General features: G+C 41.9%; 1 protein-coding gene across 3 annotated transcripts in view; it reads left to right on the forward strand.

The window, feature by feature from the left end:
- Window positions 1-21,844, forward strand: part of IQCH (IQ motif containing H) — a 57,685-nt gene that overhangs the window by 3,547 nt on the left and 32,294 nt on the right. Inside the window, exons 1-11 of one of the 3 annotated variants that reach the window (XM_063170003.1) lie at window positions 451-466; window positions 655-771; window positions 1,110-1,207; window positions 2,949-3,071; window positions 8,640-8,751; window positions 9,434-9,562; window positions 9,914-10,128; window positions 11,639-12,307; window positions 12,922-12,988; window positions 17,635-17,718; window positions 19,913-20,088. In XM_063170003.1, coding sequence (XP_063026073.1) covers window positions 2,961-3,071; window positions 8,640-8,751; window positions 9,434-9,562; window positions 9,914-10,128; window positions 11,639-12,307; window positions 12,922-12,988; window positions 17,635-17,718; window positions 19,913-20,088 — 1,563 coding nt within the window. In that variant the 5' untranslated portion in view covers window positions 451-466; window positions 655-771; window positions 1,110-1,207; window positions 2,949-2,960. Of the gene's footprint in view, window positions 1-321; window positions 467-654; window positions 772-1,109; window positions 1,208-2,948; window positions 3,072-8,639; window positions 8,752-9,433; window positions 9,563-9,913; window positions 10,129-11,638; window positions 12,308-12,921; window positions 12,989-17,634; window positions 17,719-19,912; window positions 20,089-21,844 lie in introns of those variants that run through there. The other 2 variants (XM_063170001.1, XM_063170002.1) reach the window with 2 other exon arrangements.

The raw sequence follows: 21,844 nt of genomic DNA on the forward strand, positions 1-21,844 counted from the left end.
CCGTGGCCGGAGCGGGGCTGACGCTGCCCGGTGGGTTCGGACAGCGCCGGGAGCGGCTCCTCCCTGCCCCGACCGGCCTCTGTTGGCCCGGCAGAGCAGCCGGGACACCCCGGGTTACCCTCAGCACCCCGCGTCATCCCTGGGCTGAGCGCGGCGCGGCCGGTGCCGTGAGGGGCCGGGGGACGCGCGGGGCTCGGCCCTGCCTGAGGGGCAGCGGGAGGGAGCGGGAATCGCGCTGTGGGTGCTGCGGGGCTGGGGAGCCCGGAGCTGTTTGGTTAACGTGAATACTCGGGTTTGACATGGGCTGGGCTCTCCTCACAGGCTGCCTGCAGTTTGTGTCCCTCCTTAAGGATTTTGAGATCCCTGCCCACTGAAAGCACCTGTGCCGTGTGTGAGATGTGTGAGGAAACATCCTTCCTTAAGCGGAGAATCTCAGTCCTGAAGTTTATTGTCACTGCTTTGTGAGGTTTGTTTTAAAATTGAGTTTTTCCAGCCTTTCTACAATCAGTTTAAATACTTGGGTTTGTATTCTTGGTTTATAATAGTACAGAACTACGGGGAGTCACATGGATCCTTTTTCCTGTATTTAGGAATAATTTAATTTGAATTAACCTCATAGGGTTTGGTCGATTTTTGTCCTAACTTGCTTTTTAGATTCAAGAAGACATTCAGAAGCTTAAAATGGAAAAAAACAACTTGAAAGGAAATGCAGAAGCTGTGGATATTTGTGACCTCAGAAAAGCAACTGAAAGGACTGAACTTGGGCTGAGAGTAAGTAAAATAGAGCAGATCCGCACAATTATTCTGTTTTTAAAGTCTGTGTTAATAATTCACTTGGCCACTTATTTGTTGTGTTACAAGATCCCTTTCCAATCAGCAGCTGATGAGATTATTCAGACATTACAGTTCAGAAAGATGCCTCCCTTTTGTGGGTCATCAGAATTAACTGATCTTGATCAGCCAAAATCAGATTTTTAGTCTGACAGAGACACAAAGTTTATCAACTTTTCAGTCAAGCAAAGACCTGGTTGCCTAATGAACCAAGTTAAATAAAATTAATTTCCCTTATATCCTTGTAGTAGGCTAAACATGTTTTTTCCCTCTAACAGAAACAAGCTGAAAATTATTCCAGTGTTATAGATGGCCAAGAGTTAACTCTTTTTTCAGCTGGTAATAAAGAAGTAAATTCCAAAGAGCCCCCTAAGTGGTAAGTGAAACAGATGTTTTATTGCAGCAGGACACAAAAACTGAGGTGACATAATCATGTAAAGCAAGTGGGAGTATTGACCTAGAAAAAGTTAGTTTAGTCATTTCCTATTTTGATTTTAAGTTAAAAAAATATGCAAGTGTAAATGCAATTCTAAGTGGCTTCAGCAGTGCTCTGCTAACTTGCGTGATTTTACTTCTGCAGAATGCAAGTTTAAATAAAAATACAGTCATTTGGATAGAAGTGGGTGGAAGCAGGGTGGGTTTAGCAGGTGAAATCCAAGCAGTTTTTAGGAAGCTCAGTGCCTGTTTCTGTCCCCAGCAGGAATCCTGAATTTGGAGCCTGTGAGCAGCAGCTGGTCCTGCCCCGGGTGCCGCCCCTGGCTGTGCAGAGGAGCAGCAGAGCAGCCCCACGGGTGTGGAACCACAGCCTGATCCTGCTGCACATCCATGGCTGCTGGGTGTCCTGTGCATCCCATAATGCTCTGGCTGCCATGGAGTCAGGCTTTGATAGCAGGGTTTGGTATCAGGGTTTGAGAGCACCCCATGATGAAAGTGTTAAAACTCCTCAGCAGAAGGAGCGGCTGAGACAGGAGCCCTCTCCCAGCCCAGGGTAACACTTGGGCTGGGAAAGATCCCAGTGTCATCCATGCAGGGTGGAATTGGCCCTTCCCACCCACCCAAGCTGACAAAGCCACTTTATCAGGTGGTTTTTTATTAATAATTCCAGTTCTTGTTATCCTGTGTGGCACCTTCCCCTCTCCATTGATCATTTCCCTGTCAGCTGAGTGAGGAGTTTGCACTGGGAACCATCTCCTGCTTTAATTGAAAGGTGCTCAATTCCCCCAATTCTGGTTTTAATAGCACCAGCACTTTCCTCCCTGCATAACGGTGTGTTATAGTAATAAAATAAATACCACAAAAGCACTGATGAGGTGAAAATTGAACTTTCTGTCTCTGTGCAGCCATGTGGCTAAAAGAGTAATTGGCTTGGATAATAACTTGTGTTCTTACAACCCCAAATCTAAATGAGCATCTCATTGATACATCTGCTTGTAATTACCATCAAAAGAAGAGAGAATATATAGTGCAGATAAATAAATTAAAGCATTTTTACTGCTTTCACAAAGTAACACAGTTCTTCAATACTTCAAGTACACATCTAATGATTCTTGAACTTTTTATGGCATATTTTGTTTCTAAAAATTGGAATTTTTCTGGATTTATTTTTACATTTATACAAAAGAATATGCACCAAAATATTTTTAACTTAAGAAACTTCTACTGTAGTAAAAACATAGGGCATCCCTCTGGGGTTTATAGGTATGCTTTAGGTGTTTCTTATAACAAGAAGAAACTTTTAAAGTCTTTTTCTGCCCATTGGGATTTAAATCATCATTATTTTTATTAGCAGAATAGTTGAGCTCATTCCATGCAGATCACAGAGTGCATTAAGAACTATATTTTAATTCTGATTACTGTCAGGGGTTTTTAATTCCTCATTTACTAATGGTCAGGTTCTGTGCCTGCATTGATGTGTCCATTTGGATAAAAGTTCCACTCCTTACAAAGTTTTCCATCTAAGCAAAGGCACTTTGCTGTTTGCCCAGTTCTGTGTGGAGTCAAAAAATACCAATTTTTATAATTATTTTGCAAATTTACAACTTGTTAGCCAGTTTCTACTTCTACTCACTTCAGCTCCAGTGTAGTTATTTCAGGATTATCCCTATTCTCTATTTCAGCAGCAGGTGGAAATGGATTTTAAAATCATGCTTGACCCAGAGAACATGGAGAATAAAGCTGGTTTAAAACTTCCCAATGATGAGACCAGGCTGCCACTTATAGCTAAGAAAAAATCTGCTCCTGTAAGTAACTTTTATTATTTTATGGGTTTGTTGTATGCATTGCTTTACAGTATTACAGTTAATATTTACTAGTCCTAAATAAAATATTCACATTAAAGTTATTCCTCATAATTTCCTGCTTTTTGACATGGGTATTTAAAGATCAGAACATTTTGAGTGGTGATACTGGGAAAAACAGATCTGAAATGTAACAGGTTTATGTCCCAAGATCCCAATCCAGCAAAAATAGGGATGTGCATGGTCAGGAATGTCAGGAAAATCAGGCAGAGGGGATCAGCTGGAGCTTGGGCACTTCTGCATGGGACCCAAAGGTGCAGCAAGAACTAAAAGCCCACTCCTCTCCCTGCTCTAGGAGTGTTCAGATTGTGCAAGGTGAAGTTTTGATTTTCCCAAATTTCCCTCCTGCAACTGCAAATTTCAGTTTTGCTGCCAGTTCTGGAATTATTCTGCAGCAGTTGAATGTAAAGATATTTTTAGCAAAGAATGCTTTCAAAAAAAAAAAAAAAAAAAACCAACAAAAAAGAGTAGGCACATCCACCCCTCCAAAGAATCAATTATGTTCACAAATTTAGCACAGCACTCTGGTCCACACAGCCAATGGTCTCACATGGGGATGCTCTCCTAAAATTTAATTTATGTGGCAGAAGCATCCTGCAGCAAGCCCAGTGCTCTAGGAGAGATTCTGGGTGTTTGGTTTTAAACAACACAAAGAGAATCTGTGAATGGCGCAGTTGTGAGCTGCCACTTATGAAAAAATGATTTTTGGAAAGCTGTTGCCCAGACTTGAGAGGTGATTTGTGTAACCCTGTGATAATAGAGTTAATTAGAAAAAAGCATCATGGCTAATAGGTTTTTAGAAGCACTCTAAAACACTCACAGAGAGGAATATTATCTGGCTGCAGAGAGCCATGTGTTTTACCACTCTCCCTGAAACATGCACTGAGCACAGGGAACTTCTGGGGGATTTAAACTGCAAACATTTAATGTGAATTGTGAATTGCTCAGGCTCCCAGATAGATATTTACAGTTATTGAGGAGCTGACAGGCTTAAAATCCAAGCAGGTATTTCCTCTCTAATTTATTCTCTTCAAAATTTTAGGGCACAATGTGTGGTTTGGGATGTTCTGCCTTCTCTGGCTGTAAAATTTTTGCAGTTGCTATTTGCTAGATATATTTGTTGTTAAAGGGAGCGCTTAAGGGAGGGATTTGATGTGATCTATACGATGATACCTGTGATTATTAGCGGTAAGGCCAATGAATCTGGTGCAGTTTCAGGCGCACAGTTTGGGTTCATTTGGGTAAATTTCCATTAAAGCGGCTGCGGAAGGGGCGGCCGGCAGGGGGCGCTGTCCGTACGCGCACGTCCCTGCGCTGTCCGCGGGGTCAGCGAGCGGCTCCCCAAGAAAACCCCAAAAATCACCCGCGTCCGAGCAAATTCCAATTAAATTCCAAACTAATTGCTTGTCTCCCTCCATTCAGGAGTTTCCAGCGAGGGCTGAGCGGCTGAAAGAGTTGTGAGGTTGAAAAGTCGGGGTTGGAGGTGACCTGAGGGGTCAAGCACAAATCTACCCGGACTTTTTATTACCCTGCCATTCCACTAGTTGGAAAAATTATTAGTCAGGGTTTCATTGTTTCACCAAAAGTGATGTCTTTTCTTCTTCTTTTGGTATTATAAAGTTGCTGATGCTGGGTTTTATTATAGAAACTAAGAACAATTAACTGTTGCCCTTTTGGACCTTTTTGGGTCTAATAATAATGCTTCATCCTCTGCCAAGTTCTGTAGTTATTTTAAAATGAAGGCTGTAATTCTGTTTGAAACACACACTGGGCATCACTTTTTTTTTTGCAGTTTATATCTGGATGAGAGATGAAAAATGATGAGTGGATAATTATTAAATATGTATACTTCCCATGGAGTATCCAGCCAAAGGAACAGTAATCTGAATTGCAGCAAAAATAATTCTGATGTACTGCTGCAATGTAGAAAAGATTCAAAGCTCTACCTTCTGTTTTCATAGGGCTGCTGTTCTGTTATAGAATTATACTGGCACTTTTGGGTCCTTGTTTTCTTATAAATGTATATTATACTGTAAACTTAGGAACCTTTTCATTTATTCATGAGGTAGAATTTAATATGGTGATGATTTCTAGCCTTTATGAGTTGCATCTTATCTAGTGTGGCTCTAATGGTGATGGCAGTGATTCTGAGGCTTTTTTTAAGCTCACTTGTTTGAGCACAACCATTCTAATCATATCTTCAATTATTCATTCTTTATTCAGCATTTGCATGCTGCTAATCATTAACGCTTATCCCTGAAAGTGTATTTATTTTCAAAATTATAAAGCAAAGCAGGGAAATTCCTTTCATTTCAAGTGACTGGAGGAAGATGTAGAAGAAATCCAGGTTTTTTGGTGGCCCAGAGCTGATTGTGTTTTAAAGCCAGGCATGTGGCTCTAATTACAGCCAAAGCAGAGTTTGGCAGTGGTGGCAGGATGAGACTTAAACAAATTGATGTCACACTACAGTAAATCAAAAGAAGCTCCTTGCATTTGTATTAGGGTGTGTGATCATAATAAGCAGCACGGTGATTGAATAAAATCCTCTTGTCACTAAAAATAAAAAGGAAATAATTGCTGGGAGAGAGTTAAGGTAACAGATGAGTGCAGTCAGCATCCTCTCAACCTGGAAATGGGAGTGTGAAGGTCACCCCATCTCTCCTGACAAACGCAGAATGTTTTGTTGGTAAACAAATTAATCTTTTGAAAGGTCACCATTTGTTTGAAGTTTTTATCCAGTTCTTGTCATGTGGAATTGGAGCTGGAGTGTGATTTTGCCAGGCAGGGGTGCAGGCAGAGCTGCTGAAGCTGTTTGTGTGCAGCCCAGCGTTCCCTGCCAGCTCTGTGCCTGCTTGGGATGCCACGGGCTGCTGCTCACAGCTGGACAGGGAGGGAGCTCACCCTGAATTCCAAGCAGGGATTGATCCCACAAATCCTGGCCCCCTGCCCACAGGAAAGCATCCTGTGCTTCAAGGCAGCAATTATCTGCCTCCCTCCCTTCTGTGCTGCTGCTATTTGACAGAGCAGATGTGGGATGCACCAAAGTTCTCCCTTCATTCTCTGTCCCACCTGTTAGGGAGGAATTCTGGTGGATCTGGGTTTCTGGGGGAGCAGGAGGTCAGGAAAGGGGCAAAGCTCAATTTTTTCCAAATTGACAGTTCAGAGCCATCTCTGGCTACTTTAAGAGCTTAGAGAAGGTAAGGATAACACAAGATCTATTGTTAAAGATGCAATTCCAAATTTTTCCAGTTAAACTTACCCTCTCCAAGCCATTTCCTGATGGGCTCCTGAACATCCTGGAAAGTGACCTTAGTTCCATTGGTTTTATTTTGCTGTGCTTCCTCTTTCCCTTTATAGGGGTGAGTGCTGTGTCCATCAAATCCTGGCAGGAACTTCTTAACAGCAAATCTGACAGTTTGGAGAAGATTAATTTATCATTACATCTATCTGTTATATCCCTTTTTTCTCATCACTATCAAACCCTCAGATTTTCTGATATTTATTTACTAGATCTCATATCTCTTTTCCTGGTACACAATACTCCTCTTTCCTCTGTATTTAATACCAATCTCTGTTTCTTTTACTGGAAGAAAAAATACTTACAAAGATATTTACCAAAAAAACACAAAAAAAAAAAAAGTTCTAGTTAAATATTGCTAGGTAAAAAGAAAACAAATAGAGAACTAATCAGAAAAATCCCTGTGGTGTTCCAACAAGTGCCCTATTTAAAATGAAGCAAGAAGAAAAAAAATTTAGAGAGGTTTATCCACAGGAGAAAAACACTTTAGAAAGGGTAATAGAATTGTTTTCCTTGTGTCCCAGGTTAATTACACTCAGAAGCACTTGAAATGAAAAAATAGTTTTTTAGCACACTCCAAGCATATTTTAAGGCAAGTCAGCCTTGGTCTGCCCTGCAATTTAAGAGCTCCCTTCCAGCCCTGCAAAACTGAATTTTAGAAGTGCTCATGATGAAGCAGTGATGTTAAAACTAAAACCTTTCTCTGGCAGTACTTAATATTATGTTTGGGGTCTTATTATGGTTGTGTTGGTGTAGTTTTAGTGGCAATAACTCCCAGAGTGGCAGCAGCTGGGCAGTTTTGCCGTGGTGTCTCCCTGAGGTCTCCAGGAGGGAGCCAGAGCAGCAGTCAGGGTGCTGGGGGTGAAGGGGTGGGCTGGGATTTTCATGGGGAGCTGCTCTGGATCAGCTCCCTGTGCTCCTGTCCTGCTGATGGTGGCACTGGGCAGTGTCAGTGAGAGATTAAATTAAATTAAATTCCGTTTCTGTTCCATCAGCCCTTGTTCTAACATCACACCTGCCATGGACTTTATAGAAATTAATGGATGCAGCACAAAGGAATTAAATATCTGTCTCCAATTAAAAAAAAAAAATCAAAACCCCCAAGCCTCCAGGCTGCTTTTGAACTCACACACTGCACCTGAACTGCTTTTCCTTGCAGCCTATTCCATCTCTATGAACACAATGAAAACAAATATATTTCATGTGCTGTTTATCATAACAAAACCTCATAACTGGGATTTCAATTAGGATAAAACTGACCAGGAGTTAAATCAGTGCTGCCCTACTGCTGCACCAGCAACAGTCTGGAAGAGGAATCACTGTTTAATTCAATTTCTTACCTTTTTATATATTTTTGTTGTGGCCTCACCAGACTGCTGGGTTGAGGGTGAGCAGGAAAATGTGGATTATGATTTCCTTTTCTCAGTATCACTCACATGGCAGCAGACACGAAGTTAACCTTTGTTCATGGTTATTGCTGTTTTCTTGGAAAACCAGGACATGAGGATTCATCCACCTCCATCCCTTAGAACAGGACGTTCCAGAATGGCCATAACTGAAATGAGGGCCTGGGATTGCTCTGAAGGGTTCTCTGTGATGATAAAAAGTGCAGATTTTCTCTCCCTCGTCTCTTGTGGGCAGCACTGTTAGACAAATTGGGAGGAAAGATTGGAATAGTTAATTTGGATCTGTCTCATTTCCCTCCTGAGAGTTCCTTCTCTTTTTAGAAAGTTGCTGGGTGCTGTTATTCAATAATTAGGACACAACAGTGCTCCAAGATCCCAGTCATGGCTAGGATTGCACTAAAAGCTTGGTAATCACTCATTAAAAGCTAATATTTTAAACTGTTTCTTTCTCCTTCTGCTTCCTTGCCTGTTGTATGCATTTTATATTTTTAACACCAATGTTTTGTCAAGAAACACTGCTCAGTTTCAAGGAGAGTAGTGTAAATACAAACTTCCTGAGATCCCTTCATTAAATAGTACACAAGGCATCAATTAAATTTAATTAACTTTATTTTCAATGACTGAAGCAACAACAGTAGACAATACTGTAGCATGTTCACAAGTAATAAAAGGAGTGGTGCACTGTTAATTCTTAATGAAACAGTCACAGCAGAAATTCTGTTTATTATTTATTGCTGCAGGAGTAGAGGATGTGTAAATGTGTAAATCCCAGATTCCCTGTGTGACAGGAGGTTCTGTCTCTCCCAGGTGTGCAGTCAGAGGACAGGGAAGGATCCCACAGCCCCCAGCCCTTGGGCTTTGCCTGCCTTCCTCTCCCTGGGCTCTCCCTTGCCCCTGCTAGAGGGGGACACCCCAACAGGTGAGTCCCAGAGGGCCCTGGGTGCTGCTGCTTCCAGCAGATGTTTGGGAATGGAATTTCCTGCCCCCTCCAGGCTTCCAAGAATTGTGATTTCAGACATTACAAAGGGTGGGGTGAACTTTAGGGTGTAGGGTGATGGAGGGTGTGGAGTGTGTCCTGTGAGCATCACCCTGAGGAGCTCTGGAACTCACAGGGTTCATCTGAATTGTGAATTGTCTGTGTGGTGGAGGTTCTGGTCTAAATGCCACTCAAACTATCATCATTAACAGCTGGTTATTAATTGCCCAGTCTTAACTAGGCTTGCACTGTTTTAGCAATCAGTTTTTAGTGGGAATTGCATGATTATATTGTGCTTTGCAAGAGTTGATTCTCATCTATTCTGCATATTAAATTGCATTGTACAAGCAATGCGATTAATAGATACACAAACATGTAATTATAGATATACAAACATATTTTAGAATTAGCACTGCTGCAATATCTTACATGTATTTATCAAGTGTGATAGGCACAGCTCACCTTCCTTCAAGGTAAAATATTGACTGTTTAAGATAGGAATCTTTCAGTTAAAGGAAACTGCTGCTTTTGTGGTGTTGATGCAGAACTTGGAATTCTTTCTTCATTGCCAAGAACTCCTTGTCATTCCCAGCTGGAATGGCTCAGGAGTTCCATCTCCCTGTAGGTGCCCTGAGCCCCAGTGGCCAGAGGCTGATCCTCCCAGCAGCACTGAGAGCTCTGCCAGCCCCTCCTGCCATGCCCAGAGCAGCTCCTGGCCCTCAGTTCCCCAGGCAGCACAAGAAACCAGCTCTAGGTGAGTACAGAGCACTGCAAACAGCCTTCAGCTGCACCTCCAGCTTCACTCCCAGCTTTTATCTCCCACTCACCATATTCTGCAGGGCACAAAGCACAGGGAAATCCTGTGTCTTGCAACTGGGTTGGAATCAGATTTCTTCATCCCTGGGAGGGTTTGGTTCCTGTACATTCTGGGCTCCTCCTACCTGCACATTTCAAATTGTAAGCACCCAAATCTGAAGCCCTGCCCAGTGCTGGGTGCTGGCAATCATGACTTTGACCAGATGATCAAGCTCCTGTTTGCCACATTGTTAAATTAACAACTGATAATAAGTTGATAAAAAGTGCAATCCACGATTTATTTGTACAGGAGAGATGAGTGTCAGGCTGGACCCTGAGAGCACAGACACCATCACCCTCCCAAAGCCAAAGGAAGCAGTTTATGGCACATATTCCTCTAGTAAAGGGAGCATTCCATCACTCCCATCCAGCAACTCCGTGCTTTCAACAAGGAGATCAAGGCCAGAGTGGAGGTGTTCAGCTCAGCAGCTGCAATCTGAGGTGCACATTCCGCCTCAGACGCAGGTAACTGATGGAAGGGTCACTCAGTGAGGATAATGAGGGTTTTATTTGTGTTTTTTTATTGTCTTCACCAGGGCTGGTTTAGGGAGGGACTGTAAATCTCAGGAGGGTTTGAACCACGTCCAGTAAATACTGAAATAAAATAGCAAATACTTTGTGTATTCCCAATTTCTGCTCTTTCAAGTCTTCTACCTGAATTTGTCTGAGTTTTTTTTTTTTTTTCACAGAATCTTAGAAAATTAGTTTAGAAGGGATGTGAGGAGGTTATCCAGACCTCCAGGCAGAATCACTTGTACCTGTAATATTGCAGACAGCTGTTTTCTAACCTGTTCTGAAAACTTTGGGTGATAGCAACCCCTCAGCCTCCCTGGGCCATCTGTTCCAGTGCTTAACTAACTATCTTTACTGTTATAAAGGAGTTTTTGAATGCTTCATCTCCATTTCCCCCACTGCAGTTAAGCAAATGTGGTGTTTCCCTTTCTATTTACAGAAGACTCTGGGGGACTTTGACCTTGACTGCTCAGTGTCTGCTCCTTGTTCCTGATCCCAGTGGAAAAGGGACATTTCTTTCTTTTGTGGATAATTACTGTGTTCTGTGACAAAATCTCTGGAGTTTTGTTCCATCTTTTCGGACTTTTTGACTTTTGTTCTGTTGAGGAGGTGTGAAAATGAGAGAGAAAGTAAACTTGAGAAATGGAGATTGTGGAATCATGGAATAGTTTTGGGTGGAAGGGACCCTAAAGCTCAGGGACACCTTGCACCATCCCAGGGTGCTCCAAACCCCGTCCAGCCTGGCCTTGGGCTCTGCCAGGGATCCAGGGGCAGCCCCAGCTGCTCTGGGAATCCATCTCAGCCCCTGTCACCCTCCCAGGGAACAATCCCTGTCCAAACTCCCATCCATCCCTGCCCTCTGGCAGTGGGAGCCATCCCCTGTGTCCTTTCACTCCAGAGCTGTAATACCCTCCCCATCTCTCTTAGTGCCAGTGAGATGTTGAAATAAATAAAAATAATTACCCAAAAATAGTGTGAGTGTAGTGCCCTTAGATTGGAAATCAGAGCTAATGAGTTGCTGGCTGAAGTTGCCAGGAGTTAGGGAGTGCTGGAATGTTTCTGTTCCAAGCTTTACCCCATTTGCATTTTTATGGAAGGATGTTTCCCATTCTCCTGGGAAAGGTGGAGGCAGCCTCAGTGCAGGAATGCCACTGCAGTTACTTGCTGATTTTAGTCCAGTGAATCTGTAAAGTTTAATTTTTATATTTGGTAAATCAAGCACTCCTTGCTGCAATTGATGTATTTTTTTTACATGGCTCAGAGTTTTGCATGACCCTGGAGGTTTCTGTGTGGCAGTGGGTGTGATGGTAGAGCTGGGCAGGATTTGTGGCTCTGGTGGACAGAACCAGGATCAGTGCATTTCAGATTCACAAATCCCCTCAATCAAGTCATAAAAAAATAACAAAAAAGTGCATTTTGACCCCTCATTTACAGCCCATCTGTGATTCTTCTCTTCCCACAGCCCCCACAAACAGCTCAACCCTTCCAGGATCCCTGCTCGGACATTGCTGTTCACCAGAAAGCTCCAAGTGTTCTGACCCTTCAACACCTCCATCATTCCTCCTGGGGGAGCACTGTGGGGTTTTTGGAACCCTCAGAAAAGCTCCTCAAAGACCACTCTGTCCCCCTGGCCACCATCAACAGCCAAAAGTTGGCACAAATCACCTCGGACTTGGATTTTAAAGAGAATCCCACCAAAAGTGACATTTTGTCCATGATGAAGAATCAGCCAGCTGTGGAAGAGACCCCAAATGGAGCTGGGCAGGGGGGCAGCACAGGGGGGCACAGGGGGGGTCCCAGCCCCGTGCCAGGCTCAGGCCAGCAGCAGCAGCAGTGGGCAGCAGGTGTGACCAGCCCCATGCCAGGCTCAGGACAGCAGCAGCAGCAGTGGGCAGCAGGTGTGACCAGCCCCATGCCAGGCTCAGGACAGCAGCAGCAGCAGTGGGCAGCAGGTGTGACCAGCCCCACGCAGCAGCAGTGGGCAGCAGGTGTGAGCAGCCCTGGGCAGCAGCAGTGGGCAGCAGGTGTGCTCAGCTCTTCCTGGCGCTCCTGGAGTCACCTGGCACGGCTGAGGGGTGCCCTGAGGGCAGCACGGCGCAGACACCTGGAGAATTTCTGCAGCAGGGCCAAGGTGTGTGCTGCTGGCAGCTGGTGCTGCAGCGCTGCCTCTGCAAACATTGCTGCTCCCATCCTGCTCCCCCTGTAAGCATCCCCCTGTCCAAGGATCATATTTCATCTTTCATCAGCAATTCAGCCTTTGTGGCTGCAAAATCTGTCGCAGTGTTTCTGGTGAAAATGTCCCTTCTCTTTGGCTTCAGTGGTTCTGTCAGAAAATCAATGTTTTAACTGCATTACCTTAGTTCCTTATATATACCTTGTGGCACTTAATTTGCTGCAAAAAAAAAAATCCCTCTCTTGTCTACATTCCTGTCACCACTTTGTCAGAAAGTATTTAAGTTTGCAGACAGCCTCTTAATTAGTGCTCACAATTTCATTTATGTTTGCTTTCTTTTTTTTTTCATTCATATTCTGTTAATTAAGTGAGCAGCCTCTAATCTTCCCCTGCCAGTAGCTTCATGTAGCCACCTAATTAAATTAATTGGGGAAGATGTTTTAAGTATGTAATTAAATCAATTAATATAATTTATGCCTGGCTTAACTGTACAGTGGAAAAACAGCTGAAGTTTGACTAGATGAATCCACTACAGCTTCCTGTCACTGATCAATGCTCTTCTTGATTTTTAGCATCTGGCAGCCAACTGGAATCGCATCAGGACCTCCAGGAGGACTATTATCCATATCCCATCATTAGGTATAACACTTTTGCCTGCAAATCTATCAGCAACCTCTATTACCCACCACATTATGACTCCTTGATTGAGTTCAAGGAAGGCCCCTTGTTTTATTCAAATTGGTCTCGGCAGGAAAATGTTCTCGACATGATGAGAGTAATAACACAGGGCCCTCGCTCGAAATGCCGTTTAATTTGGGGATTAAGCAAATAAAGTCATTATGTGGGGGCCTCTATTCAGTGGAGAGGTGATTTGCTGTAATTTGCTTTCATCTGTATGAAATGAACTAAAAAGTTGTGTATTTTTTTTTTCCCTCTGAAATAACAGATAATGTTTGCAGGCTCCTTTAATGAGAGACGATGCCGGGCCCGTGCACGCCGGTGCTGGTGCAGCAATAAGGCAGGATATTGCTTGTACACTGATTTTAATCAAATGTGCAGTCAAAATGATAAGCTACATTCTCTGAAATTATTTAGTTCTAATTACGAGCAGATGGGATGCTTTATTTGCACCTAGGGCGCCTGAGCAAAAGGAAATGCTGTGTGAACAAGAATAATTAAGAAGTTGAATAGTGTTTTTTGCGCTTAAATAATCTGCAGTTTCATGTTAATTAGCACTAATGTAATTATTTAATTACATTTATGAACTGGGGGAGCCGAAAAGCTGGTTCCTGCCACGTAATGGCAAAGTGGAGGTGTTGAGAAATTAAGAGGATGATTTCTTGGGAATTTCTAGGACGCACTGATAATCTCCTAAAACATGAAATCCTTGTCAAAACGCTCCTAACTGCATTTATAATTTGTATTTACACAGCAAATTAATTGACCTGAGAGCTTCAGGATTTTGTAAAGTGAATTGGTTAAGACCTGAATTAATGAAGATGGTAAATAAGTTTTAAACTCTGTTTGGCAGCCCAGATAGCCCTTTATTCCCTGATCCTGCTGACTGTGTCTAACCTAAATATACATTTGATCAACAGCTCCTTCTAATTACACCTGTCCTAAAGTCTTGTGACCATCCCAGGTTGAATCATGACTGAATCCTATTTTAAACCAGGACAATTTAAAAATAATTTAGACATTCCAGTGTTCTAAACTGGATAGAAACGTGGAGGAGAGCATTTAGGCAGAAAAAAAGCAATTATTAATCAGGTGTGAGAATTCCAAAGTCAGCAGAGTTGTTGCACACCAGATGTTTTCAAAGTCGTATTAAAATAATCCTCAGTATAATCAAAACAGGCTGACATCAAAATTAATCATTATGTCTCTGTTCTTCTGCTGGATTTGGGGATTTATAGAAGATTTTTAAATTATTTCAACCTCTTAAGTAAATGGTAAAACTCCAGGGAAATTCCACTTTTTTCAGCACTTCACTGGGAGCCCAGGCCCTGATTTTCACAGCCTTGTGCTGTAAATACAGGAATTTGGAGATGTAGGATTTGAGTGGAATCTCCCCCTTAATGAGGAAGAAAATATAAGAAAGATAATTTGAGTGCAGGTATTTTTTTAGAAAATTAGAAAACCTATATAAGTAGGTTAAAATATTGAAAAAATATAAATTCTTCCTTTTAAAAGAGGGGTTTGAAAGTGCTGTTTGGAAAAGTTATTCCTGCTTGTTTTATTAAATGCAGCTATGTCTGGATATTTCCAGTATTCCATAGGGATTTTACATGGATTAAATCATGATAAGTTTATTAAAATATAATGGAAATATTTGGGGATTTTTTCCTTCTTTTGATGTGATAAGATTTAGACTGATTTTGAGAAACAGCAACAAAAAAAAGTCTTAACATTGAGCAATTTTGGTTTGATCTAATTTTAAGAACAGCTAATATTTAAAATTTTGAAAGGTGAAAACATAAAATCCCTACACTAAAAACTTTTAAAATCTAACAATAAAAATTTTTTATGTTTAATTATTCTGCTCCTGCACATTTGATAATTTAAAATTAAGAATTATTGGAGTAGGCTTAGAGGAAGCTGGAAAACTTAAACAGCAAATATTTAGCTCAGTCAAAAAGGACTAAATATGTGAATTGCCAGCTGATTTCAGCAGTGTTTTTATTTTTTACTACCTTTTGCTACCATAAAAAAATTTTTAAGCTACAAAACCTGGGACAGAGCAGATTAACAAGAAGACACCAAAGTTTGATGATACTCAGTGATTTTTCTGTTGAGTTTTGTAAATCAGAAATAAAACCTGAAATTCTCTGCTCAGTGTCCTTGATTTCAGCATTTGGGACAAATCAGAGTCTGATTTTTCTTCCCTTGCAGGTGGAATTCCAAGGAATGGTGATAGAGGCAGGAGGTGAATTTCTCATTTCACAACAGTTTCAGATTCATGTCAAGTTTCTGGAAATAATCCAGGAAAAGGGATGGTGAAGGGCTTGAATTGTACTGCTGGGAGCAGCAAATGGTTCCTTTTATTTCACCCAGACAAAAACTTGGGATTTCTAGGATAGTTAAAAAACAAAGCAGAATCCAGTGTTGAAGGATTGTTGTCAGGCAGAGTGAGGAGAAATTAATTTGAACCTTTAAATCAGATTTACTGCCACAAATGTGTGCCAAGCACAGAGAAAAATTGAGTTTTATTGATGAAACCTTGGCTGTTGTTTCCCAGAGCTGTCCCAGGTCCTGGGGAGCAGCAGGTGAGTGATCCCAGCTCCTTTTCCTCCTTCCCCTTCAGATCCTGCCCAAGAACTTTCTGTCCTGTCCCCCTCTGCTGCTCCTGTTCTCCAAGGAACCTTTGAGGATTCTTTGTTGGGAGAAGCCACTTGGAGATGAGCAGAATTTATTAAGGAAATGTCAATTAAAGGGTCATTAAAGGGCTGAGGTTGGAAGGGGAATTAATTCCTCCTATTTTGGCACTGCTCTTGCACTTTGGAGTCATGAATGCCAAACCCAGTCCCACTCCCAAGTGCTCCTTTGTCCACATCCCAAATTCCAGGCACCATTTGGAATTTCTTGTCCAGGAACCAGAACTGATGGCACAGCTGCCCTGGAACATGAGGGTGTGACCACCATATATTGCATTTATTTGGCCTGGGGTTTGTTTAAACTGGAAGAAAAGTAATATTAACCCTTTAATGAGATTTTTCAGGTGTCCAGTTGTGGAGTTGGGAATGCTCAAGGTGGGTCAGGAGGAATGTGGTTCATCCTGCCCAGTGGGAGGGTGAGGATTCACCAGCAGTGAATATTCCTCATTAAATCTAATGGGGTCATGCCAGTGCAAGTTAATATATTGTCACTTAATATGGTTTATTAACCTCCCTCTGCAAAGTACAGCACTGCGTCTGCAGAGCCTGAGCAAAATGCAGATTTTAACTTATTTAATTGCCACTTTGTTGTTCCTTTCAAATAATTCCTGGCTTTCCAAGTGATGTTGGCATGTTATTTTTTGGCTCTATTCTTAAAACCCAATGTTTTCAGGGTAAGGAAATCACAGCATTCTGAGGCTGACTTTTAAATGGTTTGAAAATATTAGGCAGCATTTCTAGTGCCTTAAAATTGGGTGGGAGAACAAAATGAAGCCTTGAGACTAAAGTTTAAATACTCTGAGCAAGCTTTTTTCTAATTATTGTAGCTTAATACTAGAGGAGTTAAAAAAACCTAAAATCAATGTATTTTACTTAGATGAGTTCTCCAAGTGTCTGGTACCACTGTGCTGACTGTAATGTAAGTTTGGTAAGAAATGACCAAAAATTAAACTGGTAATTTAAATTTCTCTGTATTTTCTGATGTTCTGTGTGCAATTGCCACAGCACCTTAGAATGCTGATCACTTGCAGTAATTGTCTTTGTAATTAGGCTGAAATATCCACTTTGCTGTTCTCTACACGAAAGCACTGAAATAACTGAGCAGATTTTAGCCAAATTAAGTTTTCCCTGAGTTTCTGATAATTTTCCTTGTGCAGATATATGGAAATGTAAGGATCTTGTTCCTGAATCAGTCACGTTTTTATGGCAAATACTGAAAATTGGGACTAATCCTGATGGATTAAACAATTAATATCCCTGCTGGTGCTTGTCAGTGGAGCTGTGGCTGTTTGCACAGACACCACAATTCCTTTGGAATTCCACCAATTTGAAAATTACAGCCTTCAAAAAATTATAGTTACAGTGCTGCTGTCGTTTCCTGCAGTGTTTTTGAACGTGAGCAGGGAATCAGCTGGAATTGTGACCTGCAAAGAGATAATCCAGGCTCAGACAGGCTGTCACTCACCTTTCCTCTGCAACAAAGTGAGCAGGTAGCACTGAGACATCTCCTTAATGAAGTGGCTTGGGTGCCTTTTATCTGTGTGAAGGACAAAATTACCAGGATTCTTGCTTAATGATGGTGTCAGGGTTTTTTTCTTCTCCAGTGTTTACAAAAAAAAAAAAATTATCTAGCAACATGAAAGACTCCCAGCAAAATGGTCTGCATGGTTAAATTAGAAAACTCTGTAGGGCTGTAACATTCCGGTCTGTATTTAAATGAGAGAAAAATGTGAAGTTACATCAGTAATAAAAGTAAATTCAGAGAAATGCTGCAATGAGTGCTGTGAAATTTCAAATAGGGTTTTTTCCCCAGCTTTTTTGAATCCAGAAATCTGATTTTTTTTTTCCCCCCCCAAATCTGTGCCAGGGGTTTCTGACTGCAGTTTGAGGGGGGCTTTCCTTGTTTTCCAGGATATTCCCAACACATCCGTGAGCACATCCCTGACCTTGCTGTCCAGCAGAACCTGCAGATGGGGAGGCTCTGTGACATCCTGGGTATGTGATAGCCCCTGCTCTCTGGTTATTCCCCCACCTGCCACTGAAAGGAAACAGCACAAACAAAATTATTATATTAAAATTATTATTATTAATGTTAAATATAGAGCACAGGCTCTGACATCCTGGATATGTGATAGCCCCTGCTCTCTGGTTATTCCCCCAGCTGCCACTGAAAGGAAACAGCACAAACACTTTTTAAAATTATTATTAATATTAAATATAGAGCAGGGAGAAGCTGAGAAGGAATTGTGGTGTTTCTAGCCATGTTACCCATAAAAATATCCATATTTTTGCCCCTCTGTGCTGAGGTGGAGCAGCTTCTCCTGTGAGCTGCTCAGCCCCACAGAGTGTTCAGGGCTCCCAAAATGAGGGAGCCCATGAGAAACGTGCTCCAAAAGAGCAAGCCCTTATTTAAACCCTTTTTTTTTCCTTTTAAATCAGCAAATGAGGCATAATGCATCTATTTAAAAGTTTGGGGTTTTTTTCCTGGCAGGCTTCTTTTAAGCAAAGCAGGGAAGGATATTAGTTAGCAGTGACCAACTGCATTGGCTCCCTGGAATGACATATTTTACATGATTCATGTATATTTCAGGATCATGATTATTTTATAAATGCCATTTAGTAAGTTTGGAACAAAAATATATTACATCCAGAAATTTACAGTTGCCTAAAATAATAATGTAATTGCCTTTATATATTATCTAGGCACTAATACTGTTTCTTTTCCACTGTACTGGTTTTTTATTTATTTTTTTAATGTGGATTTTTTTTGGCTCTTAAATGATAGAAACTTAAAGGGACAAAGTCACACATTAAACATTTTTGTTCTGATTTCTGAACATGAAAATTGGTTCTGCTGTAAAATAGACTACGAGGAAGATACAAACTAGTGAACTATTGACTAAATTATGGACTGGATCATGTGCTTTACCTGTGCCTGGCAGAGGAGACTTAGATTTTCCATTTTGGTTTGGTTTTTCTTTGGAAAAGCTGAGGATTTCCTTGCTGTTTGTGATCTCCTGTGAGTGAAACTCTCCCTGGAGCCCCTCTGTGTCCTGAGGAGACTTTATCTCTCTTTGTAGGGCAGTGCTACAGCAGTGAAATGTGCTGCAGCTTTTTATTCCCAAATTCACCTGAGTTGTCAGTTTTGCACTTGAGTAGTGACTGGTGAATGGTGCTGAACTCTTCCATTAGTTATTTTTAATAGTGATCTGGTAAATAATTATACAAATACTGTGCTTGTGGGCTCTGTGGTACTTCAATGCCTCAGGTGAGTTCTGGCCTCACATTTTAAATGTGGATTATTTCCCTGCAGCTCTGGCAAAACAAAGCCAAGCAATGGGGATCTCTCATTCACTGTCCAACATTTGGCTCAGGGTTTCCTTGTCCAGGCCTTGCTGTGCTGCAGTCCTTCCATGCAATAGCAGTTATCCCTGGCACTTGTGCACAATAAAACAATGCAAGGCTTCCCACTGATTTGGATCAAAATCTTGGAGTGCTCTTTGCCTATCACTGCCTCAAGGCCCATTAATTCATTAGCTCATCTATCGCCATTAATATTTTAGCAGAACAGAGTGGTTACAATTTTCCCAAACTGCCTGTGTTACAGATTTCCCTTCTGTGTGGACACAGCCCTTCAGCCCAAGCTGTTTTCCATGAGGAAAAGCAGATTTCCCCACCGTGCTGCCCTGCACACTGCCATGCCAGCAATGGTTATTAATGACACCCCACCCTGAGCTTTTGTGTGGGCAGCACAGGAGTAGGAACAGCCCATGGAAAATCCAGGCAGCGTAGAAAATTGCAATTTCCTCAGCTTTCTCAACTGAATGGCTCAGTTTTATAATTTACTGGCATTAATGGGATATATTTTCCAAGCAGTTCAATTCCCATTGATGTTAATGGGAGCTGGGCTCACAAATCCCCCTGCACCACTTCCCAAATCCTGCCCCAATATGTTGTGCAGATTGAATCCCAGGAAGCAGCTCTTCCTCTGGGTCACTGCCCTGCCTGCAGAGAAATGCTGAAGCACAGCAAACAGCCCTAAGATTAGGGAGTGAAGCCCCATTTTTCTCTATTTGCAGTGCTTTTTGAGGGAGGGCTGTTGGTGAGCAGAGGGTTGGGCATGTTGGCATTGCTGTTGGGAGTGTGGCACCCTTGTCCCAGCAGTGAGCACTGTGCCCCTTTGTTTCAGATGCCAACGTGGACGTCATCTACATCTGCCCCCTTGCTCTGAGTGAGGAGTTACTGCAGTACTACAATAAACTCCTGGGTCTGCAGGCAGCTGTTAGATCTGGGAGCCCTGAGGACATGGCTGACCTGCAGGACAGGTTCAGAATTCTCACCCCTGAAGCTATAAACAGCTTCCCTGTGAGTTTGTCTTCTAATTACTACAGCTTGAGGGATGCAGTAAAATTAAATTGGAAATTTTATAACTTGCAACGCTCTGGTACACATCAGTGAAATATTATTGCAAGTTTAAGGGCTTTACTGATTAGACTACTAGTTAGAGCATTGGAAATAAATATCCTGGTTTAGCTTTATAGACTTGCTTGAGATAGTCCTAGATTGGCTATTTGTAGGCTCTCGTCCCTTCTGACTCTGTGCTTGGGACTGGGAACTTGATAGATTTATATCTCTAAGCAAATAATAGCAATAAACCATTCTTATTGCTCAAATTTTATCTCTGGCTAGCCCAGCACTCAATCATTGCTGTGTTTGCAGTGGCTCTTGCAACTAAATCCAGTGCAGAGCTCCCTAAAGAACAAGGCTTAAACAAAATTAGGTAATAATACAGAAATCTGAGTTTCAAACACGTCAGAATAATATATAAATATGAGCTCCAATAATACAAAAGTGATAGTTCCAGAATAGCAATTAATAATAGAGAAATATTAGTTCCAAACCTGTCAAGTCAGATTTAAATCAGTGTGCTAAAACATGTTCTAATTAATGTACAGTGTGTTCAGTGTTTCTGGAAATGCTGCAGTGCAGTGGACACTTCACAGTGAAGAATATATTTTATTGTTTTATAGTTTTATATTCTAAAATTTATATTCTAATTTAAATAGTATTTATATTCTAATTTAAATATTAAACGCAGAGTGTCTTGGCTGGGATTGGATTGTTATCAAACTTTGTGGCACATTTAGGGGCTTTAATTGAAGCCTTGCTGCTGGTTTTGCTATTTTTTCTTTGTAAGTTGCACTTTAACTGTCATTGCAGGGTTTTTCTCTAGATTATTTTCCCAATAGTAACTTCCAATTATGAATTAATGCCAAAATCTGTCAGGACAATGGGCAACACCAGATTTTAGGTGAAGCAGGTTGAGGTGACCATGGCTCTTGGGTGCCATGCATCTGTTAATGTGCAAAACCCACCCTGTTTTCATTTAACATGTGTTCTTTACCATATAATAATTAATATTTTTAATGAATACATTCTCTGTGTGGAGAGGAACCTGCTCTGAACTGCTCCTGGTCATCCCTTGGCTTCAGTGCCAATTTGGGCTGTGTAAGGGTTTGAGCTTTATAAGTTACTATAAAGCATCTTTCTCCTGGGTTATTGAATAAAAAGCTTTCATTGCACCTAATGGATCGAAATTTATTCCCAATCAATGAAATTGTGGCTTGAAGGCCACTTCAGAGGGCTCCTTTTAGCAATTCCAGAGGCACAGATCAGCCCTGCACTGGAAAATGTGTGGAAAAGGCAGAGCTGGCCCTGATCCTGCACTTGAGGTGTGCCCAGCTGAAGGCAGCTTTGCTGTCCTGGTGATCCCAATGCCAAGGGCAGATCTGGGATCTTGGGCAGCTGAAAACAAAACAGAAATCAACAGGTTTGAGAGCCAAGAATTTTGGTTAATCCCGTATCCCCTGTTCCTGCTGGAATCCCTCAGTTCTGCTTTTCCCTGCTCTCCCTCCCACTTCCATATACCCTGGCATCTGTAGCCCTCCCAAAAAGCAGGAATGAAGCAGCTTTTACAGCCTGACCTCCTTAATTAGCTGTAAAATCCATTATTGAGGGGCACAAAGCAGATCTCCTCCCCACAGCCCCACTGGCCCCAGGCTGGGAATGGATCCTGTTCCTGCAGGCAGAGCTCTGGGCTGGGCCAGGCCCTGCTGGGACC

Source organism: Melospiza melodia, chromosome 15, assembly GCF_035770615.1.
Source record: "Melospiza melodia melodia isolate bMelMel2 chromosome 15, bMelMel2.pri, whole genome shotgun sequence".
Classification (NCBI taxonomy): domain Eukaryota; kingdom Metazoa; phylum Chordata; class Aves; order Passeriformes; family Passerellidae; genus Melospiza; species Melospiza melodia.